The sequence below is a fragment of the Cervus canadensis genome, chromosome X (assembly GCF_019320065.1).
Source record: "Cervus canadensis isolate Bull #8, Minnesota chromosome X, ASM1932006v1, whole genome shotgun sequence".
NCBI lineage: Eukaryota > Metazoa > Chordata > Mammalia > Artiodactyla > Cervidae > Cervus > Cervus canadensis.
In genome coordinates, this window is record NC_057419.1 from 76,308,666 (window position 1) to 76,335,616 (window position 26,951).

Sequence of the window (26,951 nt, forward strand, 5' to 3'; positions counted from 1 at the left end):
CCGTCTGGTCAAAGGCTATGGTTTTTCCATGGTCATGTATGGATGTGAGAGTTGGACTATGAAGAAAGCTGAGCGCCAAAGAATTGATGCTTTTGAACTGTGGTGTTGGAGAAGACTCTTGAGAGTCCCTTGGACTGCAAGGAGATCCAACCAGTCCATCCTAAGGAGATCAGTCCTGGGTGTTCATTGGAAGGACTGATGCTGAAGCTGAAACTCCAATACTTTGGCCACCTCATGCGAAGAGTTGACTCATTGGAAAAGACCCTGATACTGGGAGGGATTGGGGGCAGGAGGAGAAGGGGACGACAGAGGATGAGATGGCTGTATGGCATCACCGACTCGATGGGCATGAGTTTGAGTAAACTCCGGGAGTTGGTGATGGACAGGGAGGCCTGGCATGCTGTGGATTCAATGGGGTGCAAAGAGTCGGACATGACTGAGCGACTGAACTGAACTGAACATTGGAAGGGGCCAATAGACCTTGAGAAGAACTATAAGCTGGTATAAGGAACCATCTGAAACTGAACTGACTCCACATTGCCCTCAAAAGCTTCAGAGAAATTCCTAGAAATATTTTACTATTATCACTTTTTAATTTCTAAATATTTTTAAAATTTTAACTTCTTTAGTACTCCTTTAACTTTCATTTTTATAACTTACTATTACCTTGCAAAAAAATACCCTATTTTTAAACCTAATTTCATATGTGTGTGTGTGTGTGTGTATATATATATATATAAATTTTTGTGACTTTTTTAATATTGTATTTTTTGATAGTCTAAACTCTACTCTAGATTTTTAATCTTTGTTTTTTTGGTATTTGTTATCAATTTTGTACCTTTAAGAATCTAATCTTCAGTACCCATTTTAACTTAGGGCTGTGATTACTGGCTTGACTGCTCTCTCCCCTTTTGACTCTCCTTTTTCTCCCCCAGGTCACCTCTGTCTTCTCACTCCAACTCCTCTTCTCTGCCTAACTCTGTGAATCTCTTTGGGTGTTCCAGTTTGTGGAGAACACTTAGGGAACTGACTACTGGCTAGATTTATCCCTCTCCTTTTGACTCCCTTTCTTCTCCTTCTTGCCATCTCTACCTCATTCCTCCCTCTTCTCTTCTATATGTAACTCTGTTACCATCTCTGGGTGTCCCTCACTGTCAAGAATCTTTTAAGCATTAACCTATATGTTTTATCATCAGTGTGGTATTGATGGAGAAGTCTTGAGGCTACTGTAAGAATAAGACTGAAGGCCAGATGCAGGAGATTTAAATCCAAAACTTGAGAAAACCAGAAAACTCCTGACTCCAGGGAACATTAATCGACAAGTACTCATCCAAAAGCCTCCATAACTATACTGAAACCAAGCTCTACCTAAGAGCTAACAAGTTTCAGAGCAAGACATACCAAGCTAATTCTCCAACAACACAGAAACATAAGCCTTATCATTAAAATACAGGCAGCCAAAAGTCACAGCAAACCCACAGACACCTCAAAACTCACTACTGGACACTTCATTGCAATCCAGAGAGAAGAGATCCAGCTCAACCCACCAGAACACTGATGCAAGCTTCCCTAACCAGGAAACCTTGACAAGCCACTAGTCCAACCCCACCCTTATGGAGGAACCTCCACAATAAGAAGAACTACAAAATTCCAGAACACAGAAAGGCCACTCCAAACACACCAATCTAAACAAAATGAAAAGGCAGAGAAATATTCAGCAGGTAAAAGAACATGATAAATGTCCACCAAACCTAACAAAAGAGGAGGACATAGGGAGTCTACCTTAAAAATAATGCAGAATAATGATAGTAGAGATGATCCAAAATTTTAAAAACAAAATGGAGGTACAGATAAAGAGGCTAGACACAAGGATTGAGAATATTCAAGAAATGCTTAACAAGCACACAGAAGAAACAAAAAAAGAGTCGATCAATAATGAACAATACAATAATTGAGATCAAAAGCACTCTGGAGGGAACCAACAGTGGAATAACTGAGGCAGAAGAGAGGATGAGTGAGGTGGAAGATAGAATGGTGGAAATAAATGAAGCAGAAAGGAAAAAAGAATTAAAGGAAATGAGGACAACTCAGAGACCTCTGGGACAATGTTAAATGCACCAACATTTGAATCATAGGAGTCCCAGAAGAAAAAGACAAAAAGAAACTCCATGAGAAAATACTTGAGGATACAATGTTGAAATCTTCCCTAAAATGGGGAAGGAAATAGCCACCTAAGTTCAAGAAACCCAGAGAGTCCCAAACAGGATAAACCCAAGTTGAAACACCTCAAGACACATATTAATCAAATTAAAGAAGATCAAACACAAAGAGCAAATATAAAAAGCAGCAAGGGAAAGGCAACAAATAACACACAAGGGGATTCCCATAAGGATAACAGCTGAACTTTCAATAGAAATTTGTGAGCCCAGAAGGGAATGGCAGGACATACTGAAAGTGATGAAAGAGAAACACCTACAACCCAGATTACTGTACCCAGAAAGATCTCACTCAAAGATGAAGGAGAAATCAAAAGCTTTACAGACAAACAAAAGCTGAGAGAATTCAGCACCACAAATCCAGCTCTTCAACAAATGCTAAAGGATCTTTTCTGGACAGCAAACACATAAAAGGTTTATAAACTCAAACCGAAAACAACAAAGTGAATGGCAAAGGGATCATACTTATCAATAATTACCTTAAATGTAAATGGGTTGAATGCCCCAAACAAAAGACAAAGACTGGCTGAATGGATACAAAAACAAGACCCCTATATACGCTGCCTACAAGAGAACCACCTCAAAACAAGGGACATATACAGAATGAAAGTGAAGGGCTGGAAAAAGATATTTCATGCAAATATAGACCAAAAGAAAGCAGGAGTAGCAATACTCATATCATATAAAATAGACTTTGAAATAAAGGCCATGAAAAGAAACAAAGAAGGACACTACATAATGATCAAATGATTGATCCAAGAAGAAGATATAATAATTATAAATATATATGCACCCAATATAGGAGCACTGCACTATGTAAGGCAATGCTAACAAGTATGAAAAGGGGAATTAGCAGTAACACAATAATAGTCGGAGACTTTAAGAGCCTACTCACAACTATGGAGAGATCAACTAAACAGAAAATTAGCAAGGAAATACGAATTTTAAATGATACAATGGACTAGTTAGACATAATTGATATTTATAGGACATTTCACCCCAAAACAATGAATTTCACCTTTTTTCTCAAGTGCAAAGAAAACCTTCTCCAAGATAGATCACATCCTGGGCCATAAATCTAGCCTTGGTAAGTTCAAAAAATTGAAATATTTTCAAGCCTCTTTCCTGATCACAGTGTGGTAAGATTAGATGCCAACTAAAGGACAGGGGCTTCCCTGGTGGTTCAGATGGTAAAGCGTCTGCCTGCAATGTGGGAGACCCGAGTTCAATCCCTGGGTTGGGAAGATCCCCTGGAGAAGGAAATGGCAACCCACTCCAGTACTCTTGCCTGGAAAATCCCATGGACTGAGGAGCCTGGTTGGCTACAGTCCCATGGGGTCGAAAAGAGTCAGATACGACTGAGTGACTTCACTTTCACTTCCACTTCATGGGGGAAAAAAAAAAACAATTAAAAATACAAACGTATGGAGGCTAAACAACATGCTTCTAAAAAACCAGCAAATAATGGAAGAAATCCAAAAATAAATCAAAATATGCAGAGAAACAAATGAAAATGAAAACACGGCAACCCAAAACTTATGGGATTCAGTAAAAGCCGTGCTAAGGGGAAGGTTCATAACAATACAGGGTTACCTCAAGAAACAAGAGAAAAATTAAATGAAGAACCTAACTCTACACAGGAAGCAACTAGAAAAAGAAGAATTGAAGAACCCCAGGGTTATTACAAGGAAATAAATCATAAAAATTAGGGCAGAAATAAATCCAAAGGAAACAAAGGAGGCCATAGTAAAAATCAAGAAAGCTAAAAGCTGTACTTTGAGAAGATAAATAAAATAGATAAACCATTATTCAGACTTATCAAGAGAAAAAGGGATAATAATCAAATCAACAAAATTAGAAATGCACATGGAGAAATCACAACAGACAAGACAGAAGTACAAAGGATCATAAGAAACTACTATCAGCAACTATATGTCAATAAAATAGATAACTTGGAAGAAATGGACAAATTCTTAGCAATGTATAACCTTTCAAAACTGAACCAGAAAGAAATAGAAAATATTCCCAGACACATCACAAGCACGGAAATCAAAACTGTAATCAGAAATCTTCCACTAAACAAAATCCCAGGATCAGATGCTTCATAGGGGAACTCTACCAAAAATTTAGAGAAGAGCTAATATCTATCCTACTCAAAATCTTCCAGAAAACTGGAGAGGAAGGTAAACTTCCAAACACCTTCTATGAGGCCACCATCTCCCTAATACCAAAACCAGACAAAAAAGCCACAAAAAAAGAAAACTGCAGGCCAATATCACTGATGAACATAGATGAAAAAATCATCACCAAAATTCTAGCAAACATAATCCAACAACATATTAAAAACATCATACATCATGACCAAGGGGGCTTTATCCCAGAGATGCAAGGATTCTTCAATATTCGCAAATCAATCAATGTGATGCACCACATTAACAAATTGAGAGATAAAAACCATATTATTTTCTCAATGGAGGCAGAGAAGCCTTTGACAAAATACAATCATTTATGATTAAAAAAAAAAAAAAAAAACAACCTCCAGAAAGAATGCATAGAAGGAACATACCTCAACATAGTAAAAGGCTTATATGGTAAACCCACAGCAAACATTATCCTCAATGGTGAAAAATTGAAAGCATTTCCCCTAAAGTCAGGAACAAGACAAGGGTGCCACTCTCATCACTACTATTCAACATAGTTTTGGAAGTTTTAGCCACAGCAATCAGAGAAGAAAAAGAAATAAAAGGAAACCAGGTTTGAAAAGAAGAAGCAAAACTCTCACTGTTTGCAGATGACATGATCCTCTACATAGAAAATCCTAAAGACTCTACCAGAAAATTACTAGAGCTAATCAATGAATGTAGTAAAGTTGCAGGATATAAAATTACACACAGAAATGCCTTGCATTCCTGTATACTAACAATGAGAAGACAGAAAGAAAAATTAAGGAAACAATTCCATTCACCATTGCAATGAAAAGAAAAAAAAAAATACTTAGGAATAAATCTACCTAAAGAAACAAAAGGCATATATATAGAAAACTATAAACCACTGATGAAAGAAATCAAAGATGACACAAATAGATGGAGAAATATACCTTGTTAATGGATCGGAAGAAACAATATAGTGAAAATGAGTATACTACCTAAAGCAATCTATAGATTCAATGCAATTCCTGTCAAGATACCAATGTATTTTTCAGAGAACTTGAACAAATAATTTCACAATTTGTATGGAACTACTAAAATCCTTGAATAGCCAAAGCAATCTTGAGAAAAATGAATGAAACTGAAGGGATCAGTATGCCTGACTTCATACTATACTACAAATCTACAGTCACCGGGACAGTATGGTACTGGCACAAAGACAGAAATATAGATCAATAGAACAAAATAGAAAGCCCAGAGGTAAATCCACACACCTATGGACACCTTGTCTTCGACAAAGGAGGCAAGAATATACAATGGAGAAAAGACAATCTCTTTAACAAGTGGTGTTGGGAAAACCGGTCAGCCACTTGTAAAAGAATGAAACTAGAATACTTTCTAACACCATACACAAAAATAAACTTAAAATTGATTAAAGATCTAAATGTAAGACTAGCAACACAGCAGGATCCTCTATGGCCCTCCTCACAGAGTAATGGAAATAAAAGCAAAAATGAGCACATGGGGCCCAATTAAACTTAAAAGCTTTGGCACAATGAAGGAAACTATAAGGAAGATGAAAAGACAGCCTTGAGAATGGGAGAAAATAATATCAAATGAAGCAACTGACAAAGAATTAATCTCAAATATATGCAAGCAGCTCATGCAACTCAATTCCAGAAAAATAAATGACCCAATGAAAAAATGGTCCAAAAACTCAACAGATATTTCCCCAAAGAAGACTACAGATGGCTAACAAACAAATGAATAGATGCTCAATATCACTCATTATCAGAGAAATGCAAATGAAAACCACAACAAAGTACCATCCCACACCAGTCAGAAGGGCTGCTATCAAAATGTCTACAAACAATAAATGCTGGAGAGGGTGTAGAGAAAAGGGAACCCTCTTATACCATTGGTGGGAATGCAAACTAGTACAGCCACTATTGAGAAAAGTTTGGATACTCCTTAAAAAACTGAGAATAGAACTGCCATACGACCCAGCAATCCCACTGCTGGGCATACTCACCAAGGAAACCAGAATTGAAAGAGACACGTGTACCCCAATGTTCATCACAGCACTGTTTACAATAGTTAGGTCATGGAAACAACCTAGATGTCCATCAGCAAACAAGTGTATAAGAAAGTTGTAATACATACACACAATGGCATATTACTCAGCTATTAAAAATAATTCATTTGAAGCAGTTCTAATGAGGTGGATGAAACTGGAGCCTCTTATACAGAGTGGAGTAAGTCAGAGAGAAAAACACCAATACAGTATATTAACGCATATATATGGAATTTAGAAAGATGGTAACCATGACCCTATATGCAAGACAACAAAAAAGACACAGATGTAAAGAACAGTCTTTTGGACTCTGTGGGAGAAGGCGAGGGTGGAATGATTTGAGAGAATAGCACTGAAATATGTATATTACCAGATGTGAAATAGATCACCAGTCTAGATTCGATGCATGAGACAGGGTGCTCAGGACCAGTGTACTGGGATGACCCTGAGGGAAGGAATGGGGAAGGAGGTGCGGGGGGGGGCGGTTCAGGATGGGTAACACATGTACACTCATGGCTAATTCATGTCACTTTATGGCAAAAGCCACTACAATATTGTAAAGTAATTAGCCTTCAATTAAGATAAATAAATTAATTTAAAAATAGAGAAATAAAAATTTAAGAAACAAAAAATAAAATAAAATAAACAATGACCCTAAACCAAATAAATCAAGAAATGAATAAATCAGAAAAAGAGAAAGCTTTCCCTTATAACTGAAGAAATGCATTTTAATATGTCACTCCTGTCTATTAATATCCTCATCAGGATGTGTGACCAACCTATTTCAAATGAGCATAACTGTGCCATTCCACAGCAAGAGACTCAAAAATGCCAGTGCATACCACTGTGTATTTTTATGAAATTCAGTTACTGTACATCTGTACTAGCACTCCAGCTGATCCTTCATAAGATATAGCAGCGTGTCCTTGAGCATTGCAGCACACAAGCCAGTCCTAAATGCCACTGTGACTTATGGGGTTTGCAGTTCTGATGGAACCATGTGTATCTTGTACAGCTTGAGATTTTCCTAGAAAATCTGTTTTACTACCAAGCTGTCCTTCAAACTGTCGTGACTTGCTGGGAAAGAGGTTTCAGGAACAAATTGTTGCTGAGTTATGAATGAAGTTTCATCTTTAACTACAGTTCCATTACCTCTGTAAGTGTTTGGGTAGTTTAATATGCTCTACTTGACTTCTCCCACTCTGAAAACTTTTCTGAAATCAAGCATTTACAACTTGGGCCCCAGAGAGTATAGTCTTTGGATACGAAATGACAAAACATGTCAAGGAAACAAAACATGGATCAATGAAACTAAAATCCTAGACTATTTCAAATTCTAACTAAAATGCTCATCTAGGTAATTAGAAAGCAAGTTAAGTTTAGAGAAAAAGTAAAAGAAAATTCTCTATCAACTCCTCAGTTGTTCATGGAGAGGTTTTTTTTTTTTTTATTTATTTCCTACATATTATGAGCATCTTTATTAAAGACAGAAAAATGCATCCTAATAGTGAAGTACAATCAGACCATCTGGTGATCTGACAAGCTATCTGTTAGCTTATGTTCTTTAGCTTAGAGTTAATAAATTCATGATGACAATCATAATGTATAGCCTATAACATATGCCAATATATTTTCCTTTACTCTTACCTTAAGTCTTTTAAACAAAGTTGTACTCAGTTTTCATATCAAGGAAGTGTGACTGAAATTCTTATTCTCCCTACCTTCTTCAAACAGATATCCTAAGAAAAAGTTGGATGCTGTCCAGAAATTACACATTTGTCAGTTGATTATAAGCCAGACTGATGTCATATCTATCATCATTCTAGGTAAATACCTGACTGGAGTAGCTTGCTAAAATTTCATTTGAAATGTCCAAATCAGCATATACTTTAAAACCACTTTTGCATGTTGAGGAGAACATCTCTCTTGTATGATAGCAACTCAAGTTTTTCAAACATAACCATAAAATGGTGATTAATTTAAGTATAGTCAGCAAAGTACAAACATAATAAAACTAGAATCAGATGTCTCTAATCAGGCATAATATAAAGGGCTTAGGGTAAAACTTCCAACCACAGGCACCAAGAAACTTTGGGTTAATATGTTATTTGTAATATCAAATAAAATTCAGGTAAATATTATTTTTTACTACAAAAATAATTTATCCAAAGTCAATATAGATCTATTCTGACTGAGGGAAATGTGTATACAATATACAGCAATAGGATGTTAAGTGAGTTAGTGTCCAATCTTTATATGTACATTAAATAAGCAAAAATTATTTTACCTTTATTTTCCCTTTGGAATTTTTTGATAGTTGGTCCAGTATCCTGTTCAACAATAAGGTCTTCTCTATTGTTGGGCATCATAACTATAAGTAAAAGATTTAACTGAGTAATTTTCTTACAAAACATCCAAAAGAAGAGCAGAAAAGCATTACATAAGCAGCTATTTTACTCTAATAAATAACTAACATGAATTTTATACATTTCTACTTCTGAACCACTGAAAAGATTTTTGTTGGTATGATGATCATGCAATTTAAAAATCAATAAGCTGCTCAATCACATGATTTTTAAAGTATAATTAATGCATAGTACATATATAATTTCTAACATATGTCTTTAAATCATTTAAAATATTTTTTCTTTTAAAATTCATGTGCAAATTAGCTATTTACCTCTATAATCAATAATATAATTCCAAAAATGCTTCTGAAATGGATTTTTCATTTAATCTTATGAGTTTAAAATAATTATGTCTCTAATTTACCTTAGAGCGTTTTTGCAAATATATAGCAAAATTAATAGATATGATATAATTTTCTGGTCATTGTTGTAAGTATTTCACAAAACATTTATATTGAAAGAGGAAAATCATGCCAATTTCAGTTTAATTAATTTTCTTTAGTTATACTTTATTAAAATATTATATAGCACAATCAATAAATATGGTCACTTTAAAACAAAAATCATCAAAACTTTTTATTCAGTTATAGACAATCTCATTATCATGCTTCAATAATTGTAGAATGTGCATAGAGAGTATAATTACTGTCAGTGGAATTAGAAATGCTTTATGTTGTCAAGATTTTTTTTTACAATACTATATTGCTTTGATATATTTTATTTCTAAACATAAGCCATCCTTTAAAATATGTGTATCACAGAGTACCAATAGTTCCCTATGTGCTCTGCTTATAACCAGTACTCTAAATAATTATCTCTCCCCTTTTCCTCTCCTCCCCCTCCCTCATCTATACAAAGATTATTCTAATAGAAGAATATGTGTTTCCTGATTGCTTAATGGTCATCTGGCTATATCCTAAGACTCCCTTGAATCAGGTGCACACAATATTGTAACAAGTAAATTAGACTGTATCCACAAAACAGAGTAAAACTAGAAGACATCTGTCACTTCGTCTAGGAATTAAATTTACTCCAGTATGGATATTAGCTAAAAGTTCTAATTCAGTGGTTCTTAACTCTGGCTGCACATTAGAATCTTCTGAGGATATATTAAAAAACAAATCATAACACTGCTGCTAGGCTCTATACCAGACCAGGTACATGAGACTGAGTGTGTGGCATGGGCATCCATATTTGTAAACCCTCCATAGGCGATTATAATGGGGAGACAGATTTGTGACTCACTGAGCTCACTATGAAGCTAAATAGCTACAAAGAATATGCAATATTGACAAGCTAAATGAGACGTGGATGAATTTCCACAAGAGTGAAATCATCTTTGTCCTTTCCCAGAACAAATCCAGAACCTAAAACCTTCCCTAATCCCTCAAATTCCATTCTTGCTACATAAAAACATTACTTTGGAGAGACTTGAGGTGATCATTATTATAAAGTGCAAAAATTTAGAGTTTACATGAAAAAATGTCCCAATAGTAAGATTAAAAGAAGAGCAGAAATTATTTTCCCTAGAGGAAATGGATACTTACAAAATTGGACGTGTGTAGGTATAAAAGATTAACAAAGATTTTACTTAGCTCACCTGACTCATAATTATCATATATGAGAATTTGTTATAGCTGAATGCACTGGGTAATATCTGTATACCTGAGTAGGATCAGACAGCAGTTGATAAGCAATCAAGGTAAAGCCACAGAGAGAAAAATAATGCTTATCCCTCACATTTCCTTAGTGCTTTAAATTTCTGAAGTGTTTTACCACATATCATTGCATTGACCTCACAAAACTCCAGTGCAATAAGCAGAGCAATAATCATATCTATGCATGTGTGCGGGTTCCAGGTCACTTCAGTAGTGTGTGACTCTGCAATGCCATGGACTGTAGCCTGTCAGGCTCCTCTGTCCATGGGATTCTCCAGGCAAGAATACTGGAGCGGGTTGCTATGCCCTCCTCCAGGGAATCTTCCTGACCCAGGGGTCGAACCCACATCTCTATGTCTCTTGAATCGTCAGGCAGGTTCTTTACTACTAGTGCCACCTAGAAGCCCAATCATATTCATGTTAGGTAAAGATACGTATGGTGGTTAAGTGACATACCCAAAATCTCATAGCTAGTAAGTGCCAGACTGTGACAAGATTAGAGTCTCCAGTATGCCAGATCACTGACAATATATTATACTATTTATGGAACAATGTCCTAAGTGGAAGACTTCTGAAACAATAAAAAAATGTGTAAAACGTCATGCCAAATATTTTTTATCTAAATTATTGTTGCTGTTGTTCAGTCACTAAGTCGTGTCTGACTCTTTGTGACCCCATGGACACACTATCTCCTGAAATTTGCTCAAACTTATGTCCATTGAGTCAGTAATGCCATCCAACCACCTCATCCTCTGTTAACATTTAAATTGTTGAGATTCTTGAAAATCATATATTGATTCAATTTTTAATCACTCTTACATAATCAACTGCACAAAATATACTTTATCATCCATTATTCAAACGGTGCTGTGAATATAGCAGGTGATTTGTATCACACTAGCTGCTAAATACCAACACGTTGAATTAACCTATATTCTATAAAACTCCCATCAAATTGTTCCCATCAGATCCAATGATACATTAAATTAAGACTTCCAGAGAACAAACTTCTTAACATTTTTTTTTGTTCATATGACTTTCCCAATAAAAATTCACCATTTTAAAAAAACATTTAAATCAAGGAGGCATCAGCTCCCCCAGATTTCCCCCCCTCACTATTGCTTAATGAAGAATTTCCTGAAAGATTATTTTTCAGTTCCTAGCTTCAGGTGAAATACTTACCTATTCTCTCTGAATGGTGATCCATCTGAGAGGGAGAGCTGGACACGCTGCTGCTGGGGTGGGAGGAGGTCTGGCTCCCAGGGTGATGACTCTCTTCCAGAGAGGGAGCAGGAGAAGGACTCTCTGGAATCCGTTCCTTACATAAAAGGAAATACAAAAGGAAATGTCATCTCATACAGAGTTTTTCATGTTGGTGGAGTCCATAACATTCAAAATGCTGACCTCTCATCTTTAAACTGAGCACATAGCTGATTTTACAATACCTGATCATAAACACGTATCTTTAAACAAAATCATAATTTTTATTCTTGGAAAATTAATGGGATATTGTGAGGTTTAAATAAAATAAGAAAGTGAAAGGCCTCTGTGCTATGCCAGATACATGGAAGAGCTCAAGGAAGGTTAGCTTGCACTTCCTTTCCTAGGAAATCCACCAAGTGAATTTATGAAGTGAAGTGACTATTATTAGTGAAGGTTTGTTATTATAAGCTTCTATACTGATATAACATTCAAACCATAACTTGGAGGGTGAGCCTACTATCTGAGTAAGAAGATCTCCGAAAGGTAAACACTTAGAACCTTGGAATAAAACAAAAACAGTGGGAGGACCTGGTACATGTTGTGTCTCTCTGCACTGAAAACATTATGGCAATAATATATTTCTAATCTATCAGACCTTAGGAATTAATTTTTAATGTTGGCAACAAAACGGTTTGATGGTCACGAGACACAATGACGGGTTTTTTAAACTAACACTAAGACTAACACTAACACTAAGATCAGTTTTTTCAGTTCAGTCACTTGGTCATGTCTGACTCTTTGCGACCCCATAGACTGCAGCCCACCAGGCTTCCATGTCCATCACCAACTCCCTGGGCTTACATAAACTCATGTCCATAGAGTCGGTGATGCCATCCAACCATCTCATCCTCTGTCATCCCCTTCTCCTCCTACCTTCAATCTTTCCCAGCATCAGGGTCTTTTCCAATAAGTCAGCTCTTCACATCAGGTAGCCAAAGTATTGAAGTTTTAGCTTTAGCTTCAATCTTTCCAATGAATATTCAGGATGGACTGAATATTAGGATGGACTGGTTTTCATCTCCTTGCAGTCCAAAGGACTCTCAAGAGTCTTCTCCAGCACCACAGTTCAAAAGCATCAATTCTTCAGTGCTCAGCTTTCTTTATAGTTCAACTCTTAACCCCATACATGACTACTGGAAAAACCATAACTTTGACTAGACGGACCTTTGTTGGCAAAGTAATGAATGTCTCTACTTTTTATTATGCTGTCTAGGTTGGTCATAGGTTTTCTTCCAAGGAGCAAGTGTCTTTTAATTTAATGGCTGCAGTCACCATCTGCAGTGATTTTGGAACTGAACTGATTTTTATCAAATTCATAATTTAAAACTATAAAAATTAATACTAAAAGGATGTTCGTTAATATTGTTTAAATTTTTTATAGTTTTAAATTACAAATTTGATAAAAATCAGTTCAGTTCAGTCACTCTCTCATGTATGACTCCTTTCAAGTCCATGGACTGCAGTACACCAGGCTTCTCTATCCATTACCAACTCCCAGAGCTTACTAATACTCGTCCATCGAGTCAGTGATACCATCTAACCATCTCATCCTCTGTTGTCCCCTTCTCCTCCTGCCTTCAATATTTCCCAGCATCAGAGTCTTTTCTAATGAGTCAGTTCTTTGCATCAGGTGGCCAAAATATTTGAGCTTCAGCTTCAACATCAGTCCTTCCAATGAATATTCAGGACTGATTTCCTTTAGGATTGGCTGGTTTGATCTCCTTGCAGTTCCAGGGACTCTCAAGAGTCTTATCCAACACCACAGATCAAAAGCATCAATTCTTCAGTACTCAGCATTCTTTATGGTCCAACTCTCATATCCATACATGACTACTGGAAAAATCATAGGCTTGACTAGATGGACCTTTGTCAGCAAAGTAACATCTCTGCTTTTTAACATGTTGTCTAGTTTTGTCATAGTTTTTCTTCCAAGAAGCTGTCCAGTTAAATTCAGTCATTCAGTCATGTCCGACTCTTTGTGTCCCCATGGACTGCAGCATGCCAGGCTTCCGTGTCCATCACCAACTCCAGGAGTTTACTCAAACTCATGTCCATTGAGTCGGTGATGCTATCCAACCATCTCATCCTTTGTCATCCCCTTATCCTGCTACCCTCAATCTTTCCCAGCACAAGGGTCTTTTCAAATGAGTCAGCTCTTCGCATCAGATGGCCAAAGTATTGCAGTTTCATCTTCAACATCTGTCCTTCCAATGAACATTCAGGACTGACTTCCTTTAGGATGGACTGGTTTTCTCTCCTTACAGTCCAAGGGACTCTCAAGAGTCTTCTCCAACACCACAGTTCAAAAGCATCAATTCTTCTGCACTCAGCTTTCTTTATAGTACAACTCTCACATCCATACATGACTGCTGGAAAAACCATAGTCTTGACTAGACGGATCTTTGTTGGCAAAGTAATATCTCTGCTTTTTAATATGTTGTCTAGGTTTTTCATAATTTTTCTTCCAAGGAGTAAGCGTCTTTTTTTATTTCATGGCTGTAGTGATATTGGAGCCCCCCAAAATAAAGTCTGCCACTGTTTCTACTGTTTCTCCATTTATTTGCCATGAAGTGATGGGACTGGATGCCATGATCTTTGCTTCCTGAATGTTGAGCTTTAAGCCAACTTTTCCACTCTCCTCTTTCACTTTCATCAAGAGGCTCTTTAGTTCTTCTTCTCTTTCTGCCATAAGGGTGGTGTCATCTGCATAACTGAGGTTATTGAGATTTCTCCCAGCAATCTTGATTCCAGCTTGTGCTTCTTCCAGCCCAGGGTTTCTCATGATGTACTCTGCATGTAAGTTAAATAAGCACAGTGACAATATACAGCCTTGATGTACTCCTTTTCCTATTTGGAACCAGTCTGTTGTTCCATGTCCAGTTCTAGCTGTTGCTTCCTGACCTGCATACAGATTCCTCAAAGAAGCAGGTCAGGTGGTCTGGTAATCCCATCTCTTTCAGAATTTTTCCCAGTTTATTGTGATCTACAAGTCAAAGGCTTTGGTATAGTCAACAAAGCAGAAATAGATGTTTTTCTGGAACTCTCTTGCTATTTTGATGATCCAGTGGATGCTGGCAATTTGATCTCTGGTTCCTCTGCCTTTTCTAAAACCAGCTTGAACATCTGGCAGCAAATTTGGAAAACTCAGCAGTGGCCACAGGACTGGAAATGGTCAGTTTTCATTCCAATCCCTAAGAAAGGCAATGCCAAAAAATGCTCAAACTACTGCACAAGTGCACTCATCTCACACGCTAGTGAAGTAATGCTCAAAATTATCCAAAACAGGCTTCAACAATACATGAAACATGAACTTCCAAGGAGCAAGCATCTTTTAATTTCATGGTCTCAGTCACCATCTGCAGTCTAGCCCAAGAAAATTAAGTCTGTCACTGTCTCCATTGTTTCCCCAACTATTTGCCATGAAGTGATGGGACCAGATGCCATGATCTTAGTTTTCTGAATGTTGAGTTTTAAGCCAGCTTTTTCTTTTTCTTTTTTTTTTTTTTAAATTTATTTATTTATTTTTTCAGTGGGTTTTGTCATACATTGACATGAATCAGCCATAGATTTACACGTATTCCCCATCCCGATCCCCCCTCCCACCTCCCTCTCCACCCGATTCCTCTGGGTCTTCCCAGTGCACCAGGTTCGAGCACTTGTCTCATGCATCCCACCTGGGCTGGTGACCTGTTTCACCATAGATAATATACATGCTGTTCTTTCAAAACATCCCACCCTCACCTTCTCCCACAGAGTTCAAAAGTCTGTTCTGTATTTCTGTGTCTTTTTTCTGGTTTGCTATAGGCGTTGTTCTTACCATCTTTCTAAATTCCATATATATTGTGTTAGTAGCTGTAATGTCTTTATTCTTTCTTGGTTTATTCACTTGTATTAATTTGGGCTCCAGTTTCATCCATCTCATTAGAACTGGTTTCAAATTAATTCTTTTTAAACGGCTGAGTAATATTCCATGGTGTATATGTACCACCTTCTTATCCATTCATCTGCTGATGGGCATCAGGTTGCTTCCATGTCCTGGCTATTTATAAAACAGTGCTGCGATGAACATTGGGGTTGCCACGTGTCTCTTTCAGATCTGGTTTCCTCACATGTGTATGGCCCAGAAGTGGTATTGCTGGGTCAATATGGCAGTTCTATTTCAGTTTTTTTTAAGAAATCTCCACACTGTTCTCCATAGCGGCTGTACTAGTTTTTCATTTCCCACAACAGTGTAAGAGGTTCCCTTTTCTCCACACCCTCTCCAGCATTTATTGGGCTGTAGACTTTTGGATAGGCAGCCATCCTGACTTGGCGTTGTAATGGTCCTCATTGTGGTTTTGATTTGCATGTCTCAATAATGAGTGTGTGAGCACCTTTTCAGTGGTTGTTAGCCATTCTGTATGTCTTCTTTGGAGAAATGTCTGTTTAGTTCTTTGCCCATTTTTTTGATTTGGGTCATTTATTTTTCTGGGAATTTGAGCTTTCAGGAGTTGCTTGTATATTTTTGAGAATTAATCCTTGTCTGTTCTTAATTTTGATATTATTTCTCCCAATCTGACGGCTGTCTTTTCACCTTACTATAGTTTCCTTGTTAGTGCAAAAGCTTTTAAGTTCGATTAGGTCCATTTGTTTTTAGTTGCTTTTATTTCCAATATTCTAGGAGGTGGATCATAGAGGGTCTTGCTGTGATTTATGTCAGAGAGTGTTTTGCCTATGTTCTCCTCTAGGAGTTTTATAGTTTCTGGTGTTACATTTAGATCTTTAATCCATTTTGAGTTTATTTTTGTGTATGGTGTTAGAAAGTGTTCTAGTTTCATTCTTTTACAAGTGGTTGACCAGCTTTCCCAGCACCACTTGTTAATTAAGCCAGCTTTTTCACTCTCCTCTTTCACTTTCATCAAGAGGCTCTTTAGTTCCTCTTCACTTTCAGCCATAACGGTGCTGTCATCTCCATATCTGAGGTTATTGATATTTCTCCAGGAGCTCTTAATTCCAACTTATGCTTCATCCAGCCCAGCATTTTGCATGATGAACTCTGCATATACGTTAAAAAAGCAAGGTGACAATATACAGCCTTGATGTACTCCTTTCTCAACTTGGAACCAGTCCATTGTTCCATATCCAGTTCTAATTGTTGCTTCTTGACCTGCATACAGATTTCTCAGGAGGCAGGTAAGGTGGTCTGTTATTCCCATCCCTTTAAGAATTTTCCATAGTTTGTTGTGATCAACACAGTCAAAGACTTTAGCATAATCAATGAAGCAGAAGTAGATGGCTTTTTTCTTTTTCCTGTAATTCTCTTGCTTTTTCTATGATCCAATGGGTGTTAGCAATTTGCTTTCTGGTTCCTCTGTCTTTTCTAAATCCAGCTTGAACATCTGGAAGGTCTCAGTTCACATACTATTGAAGCCTAGCTTGGAGAATGTTGACCATTACTTTGCTAGCATGTGAGAATAGTGCAATTGTGCGGTGGTTTGAATATTTTTTGGCATTTCCTTTCTTTGAGGTTGGAATGAAAACTGACCTTTTCCAGTCCTTTGGCTGGAAAATTATTGATACAAATAAAATATTTATTTTATATAGCTCTACAATAACTGTTATGGTTCTCAGGACTTTTGTGATAATTAATATTGTTATAAAGCTCTGAAGTTATTCACTATGTTTATGAATCACAAACTGATGGATAAATCTGACATTTAGTTAATTTGATCAATTAAAAACAATTATTGTTTATCCGTATATGCAGTAAATGTGACTGAATAATAGACATTCTGGGACAGAGAATATTTGTTTTATTATTTAACTCATTCATAATGAATTTCTTAAAGTTCTGTGTATTTATATGCAATTACAATATCAGTATTCTAATTACCATAACATTCAAAATTAGTTTATCAAATATGTGTTTATACATTTTCAGATTAATTTTGCATGAGAAGCCCCAAACTGATAAATTATTTAAAGAAAAACTGTTTACTTAATGCAAAATTAATAATAAGACGGTTAAAGCCTATTATTTCATTAGTACATGTTAAGATTTTCCAAAGTCTATCATTATGGCAGACAGAATAATCTCATCAGCTCAGCCAAAAATGTTTAGTCCACATCCTAATGGTTGAGCCTGTGAATATGTTATCTTATATGGCAAAATGGACTTTTCAGATGTGATTGAGAACCTGGAGATAGAGCTATTACATAGATTAACTTGAGGGTAGAAAGGAAAGTAAGAGGAAGATGTGATTATTGAAGAATGGTCAGAGAGACAAGCTGGAAAAGGCAAGGAAACTGATACTTTCCTGGAAGCTTACAGAAAGAAATGCAGTCCTGTGATTTTATCTCAGTGATACCCATGTCAGACATCTGACCTATAGAAATGTAAGATAAAAAAATTGCATCATTTTAAGCCATTAAATGTATGATAGCCTGTTCCAGAAGTAATAAAGAACTAATATAGTCATCAGTGTAGTATGTTCATTTTTAAATGCTATATAATATTATTTAGTATTCAGTAAATGTCTAATAACTTTAATGAAATGAATAGTGGACTTTGAGTATATTAGCTGCAGTATCATATAGTTATTAAATACCGTTAATTGTAAATATATTACATCTGAAAGACTTTATAACTTTTGTTATGCTTCAAACACAATATTTTATGACAGAGAAACATACATGTGTTTATATTTAGTATACAGTTAAATATACAGTTGCAATACTCTATATACAGGGAAAGATAAAAAGATACATATAAACAAAGCAGAAGAGAATCATTTTTTCCAAATAATTATATTTGTTGTTTAGAAGATAGTATAGGCATGGATAACAAATTATATATGGCTTTTATAATATATTTTTAACTTTTTTGAAAAGTTCATCAGTTGTGAAATTCAACCTAAAATGCAGTGATTAAAAGTATAATCCCTAAATAGCATATGTACACATACACCAATGAAAGCAATTTCATATATGAGGTCAAAATTATTTTTTGACTTGTCACTGTTGTGTAGTCTCAATGATTCTATGCTAAAATATGTATATAAAGTGTGGAACAGTCTTTGAATTCTAACATTGGCTATTTGCTGAAAAATATGTAATTTAATGAACTACTTTTATCTTTAATGGACCGGTAAGTGAATGGATAAGGACAAAGTACAGCAGTTATCAAGCAAAAATAAAACTGAACAAACAAAATCACTGTGTAGTGGTAAACAAGAATCATACATAGCAATATATCCTACCATAATAAAAATGGAAAATTTGGGAGTGAATTATGAAGTTGATGGTTTAGAAAAAAGATAAATCAAGTGATTTGACCTTTCCCACTGTGCTTAAAAAATGAATGGTCACTCTGAATTTTTTTTTAACTGAAAAAATATCTACACAAATAGAAAACACTATAAATAATGAGGACATTTTACAATGCTATAAAGACGAATCCTCCAAAATGTTTTAAAAATACATATGATCAAATACTATTAACTCAAATAATTAAATTCATTCTTTGCCATTTTCAACAGCTCATCAGGTGGGTATTATTTCAAATAACTTTGAAAACATGATTTAGAGTTACAATAACATTTTGCATAAAACCACAGTTCATATTTAAGATTTGTAGCCTGCCTTACCAAATTCAATCAAGATTCAATTCATTGTTATTGTTTCCTAAGGCATCACAGAGGTCACATATTTTTTCACCATGTAAACATTAGACGAGTCCAATGTCTTATACTGATTAACAATTAGGTGGGTTTAAAAAATATCTATATGGAACTGGAAACATTAATTTCTTCTAAAATAATGAATAGTTATATAAGCAATTTCTACTTTGCAAGTAAACAGATCCATTTTTCAGCCTTATAATCAGTATGCATCTATTTAGCTACTTAACCACAATGTGCTTTGGGTCATTAGGTGGCTACTGTTGTGTCTCAGCCTAGTTAAATTTTCACAGCAAGTTAATCTGTTTTATTACAAATGAGAACACAAAGATAATGTCTTCACCACTTGCCAAATACAGGGTTAACAGTATTTGCAACAAATCAGTAAGGGCATTTAAAAAGGAAAATTGAAAATCTAAAACCCAAATCATTTTACTCATTCATGACTTAATTTTATTTGGCATTTATGACTTTTACAGTCCTGTTACTTATCATGTATGTTATTCAAGCCCCTTCAAAAACAGCTGTAGCTCTTCTAAATCACTGCAGAAATCTTCTCCAGATTCAGTCACTGTAGCAGAAGATGGAAATTTCCAAAACTGATGCATACTTACCCAATTAAATCCCCACATTTCCTTGCAATTAGTAAAATTATCTTCAATAATAACTCAAATTCTAGCATATACTTACATAGTTCAAGGCTTATGCCTAAGAAGAAAGAGACATTATAGAAAATGTCTCTAGTTAGTACATGTTATTACTCCCTCTTCTATCATACTGTTTTCATTTTTGGCAGGTACATATGATCAAGGAAATGTACCTCATATTAAATCATTTAAAAGTACATTTGAACCTTGAATAAAGACCAGGGTCAAAGCTAAGCAAAATTAGCCTTATATGGTTTAACACAGTCAATTTAGTATAGAATTCAGTTTATTGGTACTAAGATATCAACTCTACCTTTTTTAATGGAGATCTTTTATTTCATCTCAATGTATTTCTTTACATCCCTAGATATGGCAAAACACAGAACTTGTAAAGTGCTAATGCATGCATATTATACATGTGTTCGCATGTATGTATACATGTGTGTAGTTGCCTTTTAGGAACACCTACTCAATGTTAAGTTGTATCTACAATATTCTCTTATATTGATTCTTCTCAAGCATTTGGTGGGGTTATGTAATATATAATTTGTCTTTTTTTTAATTTAATTGCAATTCAACTCTCACTGTAATTAATCTTCCAAATGTTAATCTATTAATAAGTTCCTAAAGGATTTAATGACATTTCACTGCTGAGGAGTGGCTTTTGGAAGTTTAACTGACACTAGATATTTTATTCATACATTTGTTTTGATATTTTATATTTAACTGATGTGTTGCTTCTGTACTGTTACCGGAGCTCTATAGAAGCAGAACAGATTGTAACCTGACAAACTTAAATAATAAAATCAGGAACAAGACTTTAAGTTTGTTCATTGCTTTTATTAACTTGGCTTACCACTAGTCCTGAGAAAGAATTACATGTTCTGTTTTATCTTTGAATATTATTGGATGCATGACACTTTATGAATTTTTATGAATCAGTTTAAGAATTAATATATGTTTCACAATCATCAATTTACAATTGCATTTAGGTTAACACAGATGGATATGGCAAGTTTTCATGAATTTTCATATGAGAGAGTCCAAAATCATAAGTATGTTCTATCTGTGACCTATGTGATAGCTGGACAAAGTGCCCTCTCACCTCTTCAATGTGATCAACTTGTTCTGGAAGAGGCTGACAGCTTAAAGGGAATCAGCTATAATATCTGTTTATAGCATGTAAATGCCCTCAAGTGGGAGAATGGATAGTTCAGTGGAAATATTTATGGCTTGCAAATTATGTTGTAGGCTTGGATCTCTGCCACCCACCCAAACACATACACACATACATAGCAAACGGCCCTCGATTCTCACACAGTGCATCTTCATCTCATGTTCTAAAATATAGTAATAGGTTTTTCTTTCCACAGAGCACTCAGAATAAGATTCAACTAGGGATTTCTCTCAGTGAATTTGAATTATCACAAAACGTGCTCTCCGTGTTGACTAATTTTAATGCCAGATGTTCACATGCTAATGCCATTGCCCTGTGACCATTTCCAATCAATTCATTAATTGCCAGCTGCTCAGGCAAACAAAAAACACAGCTAATCAGATGCTATTGGTAAACCGCCAAATAACAGCTTCCTAGTTAAATTTCTTAAATTTGTTATCAGAGAAAACTATGATCAACTTTCCCACAAATATAGACAAAATGTATTATGAGATATTTAAATGTAAGAAAATATGTGTTCATATCAGTCAGGTATTTTACCTATTCTGCTCCCAGGATTTTGTCACATTGAGTAACATAACAGAAAGATAAGACTTAAAAATCTAATGATCATAATACAATTTCCAATTCATGTTATAGCTCTATTAATTATTAGTTGCAAATGCTAATAGCTGAGCCAACAGTAGAGAGATCTGAGTCAGACCTAAGGACTCCATGCCCAGGCACAACAATATTCTCAAACTATTTCTGACTGAAAAACAGAAATAGCAACAAAACTAAAAAAAAAAAAAAAAAATCTTTTACAACTTACAATGTTTTTTGTCAGTTTTGGAATTAACGTCTGTATCATTAACGATCATTATGTTAAAACACTCCCCAATGTTTAATATCCAATGAATCATTAGTTTTCATTAATTTATGCAACAAACATTTATGGAGTGTGTAATGTACCCATTGAAAATGACAGAAAATCCTACAGGTGTCTTCATATGGTGTGTATATATGCGTAGTTCAGACTACAGACTAAATAATCCACATGGAAACATTCAAATAGATGGGGCAAATAGACAGGGAAACAATGGAAATAGTGAGAGACTTTATTTTGGGGGGGCTCCAAAATCACTGCAGATGGTGATTGCAGCCATGAAATTAAAAGACGCTTGTTCCTTGGAAGAAAAGCTATGACCAACCTAGACAGCATATTAAAAAGTAGAGACATTACTTTGCCAACAAAGGTCCATCTAGTCAAAGCTATTGTTTTTCCAGTAGTCATGTATGGATGTGAGAGTTGGACTATAAAGTAAGCTGAATGCTGAAGAATTGACGCTTTTGAACTGTGGTGTTGGAGAAAACTCTTGAGAGTCCCTTGGACTGCAAGGAGATCCAACCAGTCCATCCTAAAGGAAATCAGTTTGAATATTCATTGGAAAGATTGATGCTGAAGCTGAAACTCCAATATTTAAACTACTTGATGCAAAGAACTGACTCATTGGAAAAGACCCTGATGCTGGGAAAGATTGAGGCAAGAGGAGAAGGGGACGACAGAGGATGAGATGGTTCGATGGCATCACCAACTGGATGGACAGGGAAACCTGGCGTGCTGCAGTCCATGGGTTCACAAAAAGTCAGACACTACTGAGTGACTGAACTGACTGAACTGAAATATTCAAAGGTAATTTAAAATAGAATAAAAATCAGATCAATTATGATATTAAAATGAGCATCTCTCTCCAGTCCCCACCAGATCCCTAACCTTCCTTTTGTGACATCAAGATCAAAGTATTACAAGTTAACAGATTCTCTGCAGAGGGAGAGTCCAATACCTGTATATGCATCTAATGGTGGGGACGCCTTGGTCCTATTACTGATAAGAATTTGCACAGACAAATGTATATATGAAAAGCTATTTCCTTCTCAGTTTACCTCTCTGCCATGATCTTGGTTTTAATGTATTACTATTTCTATATGAATTCTCGAGTATAAAACATAATAAAATATAATTAGCTTACACTGAATATTTACTAACTATAAAGGCACTAAGTGTGTTGACAAGTTTCTCTCATCTAAGTCCAATTTTAACACCCCTTGTTATGAGGTAGATACAATTAGCATCCCCACTTCACTGCAAAATAAGGCAAACTGATAGGCAAGTATGGATAGGTTAATTCATTTACCTGAATTCACATAACAAGAAATGGTGCAATCAGAATTCAAATACAGGCATACAATCTGACTTCAGAGCTCATGCTCTTACCCATTATGACATATTACTCCACTGAAATCTGATTAATACATCTTACTTTATTGACAAAGTATGATATCTCTAGAGAGAAACAGTGTATAATTCTATAAACTCTTTTGGGGATGGGGTATCTGTTTCTTTCTTTCTTTCTTTCTTTTTTGATAAAGCAATGTAACATGATTATTTGCACATTTCAGTTCAGTGCAGTTCAGTTCAGTCACTCAGTCATGTCCAACTCTTTGTGACCCCATGAACCACAGCACGCCAGGCCTCCATGTCCATCACCAACTCCCGGAGTCCATCGAAACTCAGGCGTCCATTGTGTCGGTGATGCCATCCAACCATCCCATCCTCTGTCATCCCCTTCTCCTCCTGCCCTCAATCTTTCCCAGCATCAGGGTCTTTTCAAATGAGTCAGCTCTCCGCATCAGGTGGCCAAAGTCTTGGAGTTTCAGCTTCAGCATCAGTCCCTCCAGTGAACACCCAGGACTGATCTCCCTTAGGATGGACTGGTTGAATCTCCTTGCAGTCCAAGCAACTCTCAAGAATCTTCTCCAACACTACAGTTCAAAAGCATCAATTCTTCTTTGCTCAGCTTTCTTTATAGTCCAACTCTCACATCCATACATGACTACTGGAAAAACCATAGCCTTGACTAGACGGACCTTTGTTGGCAAATTAATGTCTCTGCTTTTTAATATGCTATCTAGGTTGGTCATAACTTTCTTTCCAAGGAGCAAGCATCTTTTAATTTCATATTATTAGACCTATGCTAAATAAGTTAATTCTGTTCTTGCTCTCTGTTTTCTAATAGAAAATGATGACAATAATAATGGAGTAAGCCTCTCGATGATGCTGAAGGGAGTGAAAGTGAAGGGAGAGAGTGAAACGTCCAGCTTAAAACTAAATTATTAACACTAAATTTAAAAAAAAAATTAAGATCATGGCCTTTAGCCTCATTACTTTGTGGCAAATAGAGGGTGAAAAGATGGAAGTAGTGACAGATTTCCTCTTCTTGGGCTCTACAATCACTACGGATGGGCACTGTAGCCATGAAATCAGAAGACATTTGCTTCTTGGCAAGAATGTTATGACAAATCTAGACAATGTGTTGAAAAGCAGAGACATTAATTTACTGACAAATGTCCATAAAGTCAAGGCTATGGTCTTCCCAATGGTCACATATGGTTGTGAGAACAGGGCCGTAAAGAAGGTAGAGTACTGAAGAATTGATGCTTTCGAACCGTTGTGCTGAAGAAGACTCCTGAGAGTCCCTTGGACAGCAAGGAGATCAAACCAGTCAATCTTAAGGGAAATCAACCCTGAATACTCATTGGAAGGACTGATGCTGAAGCTGAAATTCCAATATTTTGGTCATCTGATGCAAACAGCTGACTCATTGGAAAAGTCCCTGATGGTGGGAAAGACTGAGGGCAGAAGGAGAAGAAGGAATCAGAGGATGAGACAGCTGGATGGCATCACCAATGTAATGGACATGATGGCTAGGGACAGGGAGGCCTGAGTGTGCTGCAGTCCATGGGATAGCAAAGAGTTGGACACGACTGGGTGACTGAACAACAGTAAGGCAATATTAAGCAACAACTATCCTTTCTGGCCAAATTCAAGGCTAATTGCAATACACTTGCTGATTTTTCCAAGTGTATTATCCCTTTACCCCAAAGATTATGAGTGTTCTGAACTTTGCAACCATCCTATCTAACTTCTTAGAAACAGTGCTGTCTGGTAAAATTTTCTGTAAATAGGCAAATGTTGCTTATCTGTACTATCTAATGAAAAGTTGAAATGTAGCTAGTAGCCACTGAGGAACTCAAATGTTCATTTTATTTAATTAATTTAAATTGAACTAGCCACATGTGGCTAATGGCTACTGTATTAAATAGCATTGCTGTAGTATGTATGTGCTATGCATCTAAGATTATTTGTTGATTGTTTACCACCACAGAGATAGAAGATTTATTGAAACCTAGGTAAATGCATATTTTCTTTAGATGTCTAAGATTCTAAAAGTCACATCACTTCTCAAAGCTCTAAAAAGCTATGGTTTTCTTTCCTACCTGTGAGAAGGAAATTAAAAAGATGAAGCCAGGTCTAGTCTCCCTTGTGTTAGTTTTCACTATTTAAGAGCATTTGCAGAAGTCAACACCTCTAGTCACCATTTTTTTTTTCACATTGGGGTGGAAATATTTACACACTGGTAGAAGAAGAAGGCATAAATAAAATTATGCTCTTTCCAATGTTACTTTATTTTATGTTAAAGTGGCATAATTTCAATAATAGAAAAAAACCCTGTTTACTGATTTTTATAGAGATCTCAAACCTTGAGTTACATGTTATGCTTTTCTGAATAAATATAAGATAAGAGGTAAACTACTTTGAAAAGATTTTGTTTGACTTACTGGATATGGGGGAATATTGGTATAGAGAATCTGATTTGATGAACATTTCATATTTCACATAAGGTTTTAAAAGAGAGTATTGCCTTGTTCAAACTAGAGCTAATTATTACATACACAGTAATTCTGTGAGTAGCTGCTGTTAACATGAAATCAGCTATGGTGGGAATTACTTATACCACAGAAATTGGCAAATGTTATAAATCAGAGGTTTTCACTTTCTTTTCCTTTTTTTTTTCTTTCTCAGCTATAGGCACACCACTGGATGCTGGCCCAAATACAAACTCTAAAACACTGGACTTTTAAGCCTATTACAGGAATCTGAAGGTTTTTTATTTCATTTTAACATGCAACATTATCAGACTAGTCAAAAGATATTATGAATAAGTACAGTAAGTGGTGCATTCATTTGAGCCTATGAGCATTCAAACAAACAAAAGTATACTGTCACATTATAAAAATACATATTATATAAACATGCAATCATGGTTGTATGCATTTTACATTGGTCTTTTTAAATAAACTGAAAAAATAAAGACAAACATAACACACTGATAATCATTTACTACTAAAATTTTAAGCACATAGAATATAGGAAAGCATTATATGTAGTTTTCACATGACTCAAGAATCCTGGCTTCATATAATATAAAATAAGATCAGCAAAAGCATGTTTTCAAAATAGTACACATTAGTTCATTTTAATCTGTTTACATTTTAGATCAAAAACTCTGTTTATTTTTTGTCTCTCCCTATTAGGTCACAAGCCTTAAAAATCACATGATGCGTAATAGGGATTCAATCAATAGAAAACAAAAAATACAGATGGACCCACAATGTTTTAAAACCAGATATCAGTGTCTTCTGATTCTCCAGAAAGTGAGCATATAGGGAACATATTTCAGCATAATAAAGGCCATATATGACAAATCTACAGCTAACATCATAATCAAATGCAAAAAGCTGAAAGTATTGCCTCTAAGATTAGGAACAAGATAAAGATGTCCATACTCTCATCACTTTTAGTCAAAACAGACTAATTCACTG

The 26,951-nt window shown here is 35.7% G+C and overlaps 1 protein-coding gene across 1 annotated transcript in view; it reads right to left on the reverse strand.

Moving 5' to 3' along the window:
• Positions 1–26,951, reverse strand: part of DACH2 (dachshund family transcription factor 2) — a 750,043-nt gene that overhangs the window by 143,656 nt on the left and 579,436 nt on the right. The window contains exons 7-8 of the mRNA XM_043459522.1: positions 11,686–11,821; positions 8,725–8,808 (exon numbers count right to left, since the gene is read on the reverse strand). Of these exons, the coding sequence (XP_043315457.1) occupies positions 8,725–8,808; positions 11,686–11,821 (220 nt within the window). The remainder of the gene's footprint in view (positions 1–8,724; positions 8,809–11,685; positions 11,822–26,951) is intronic.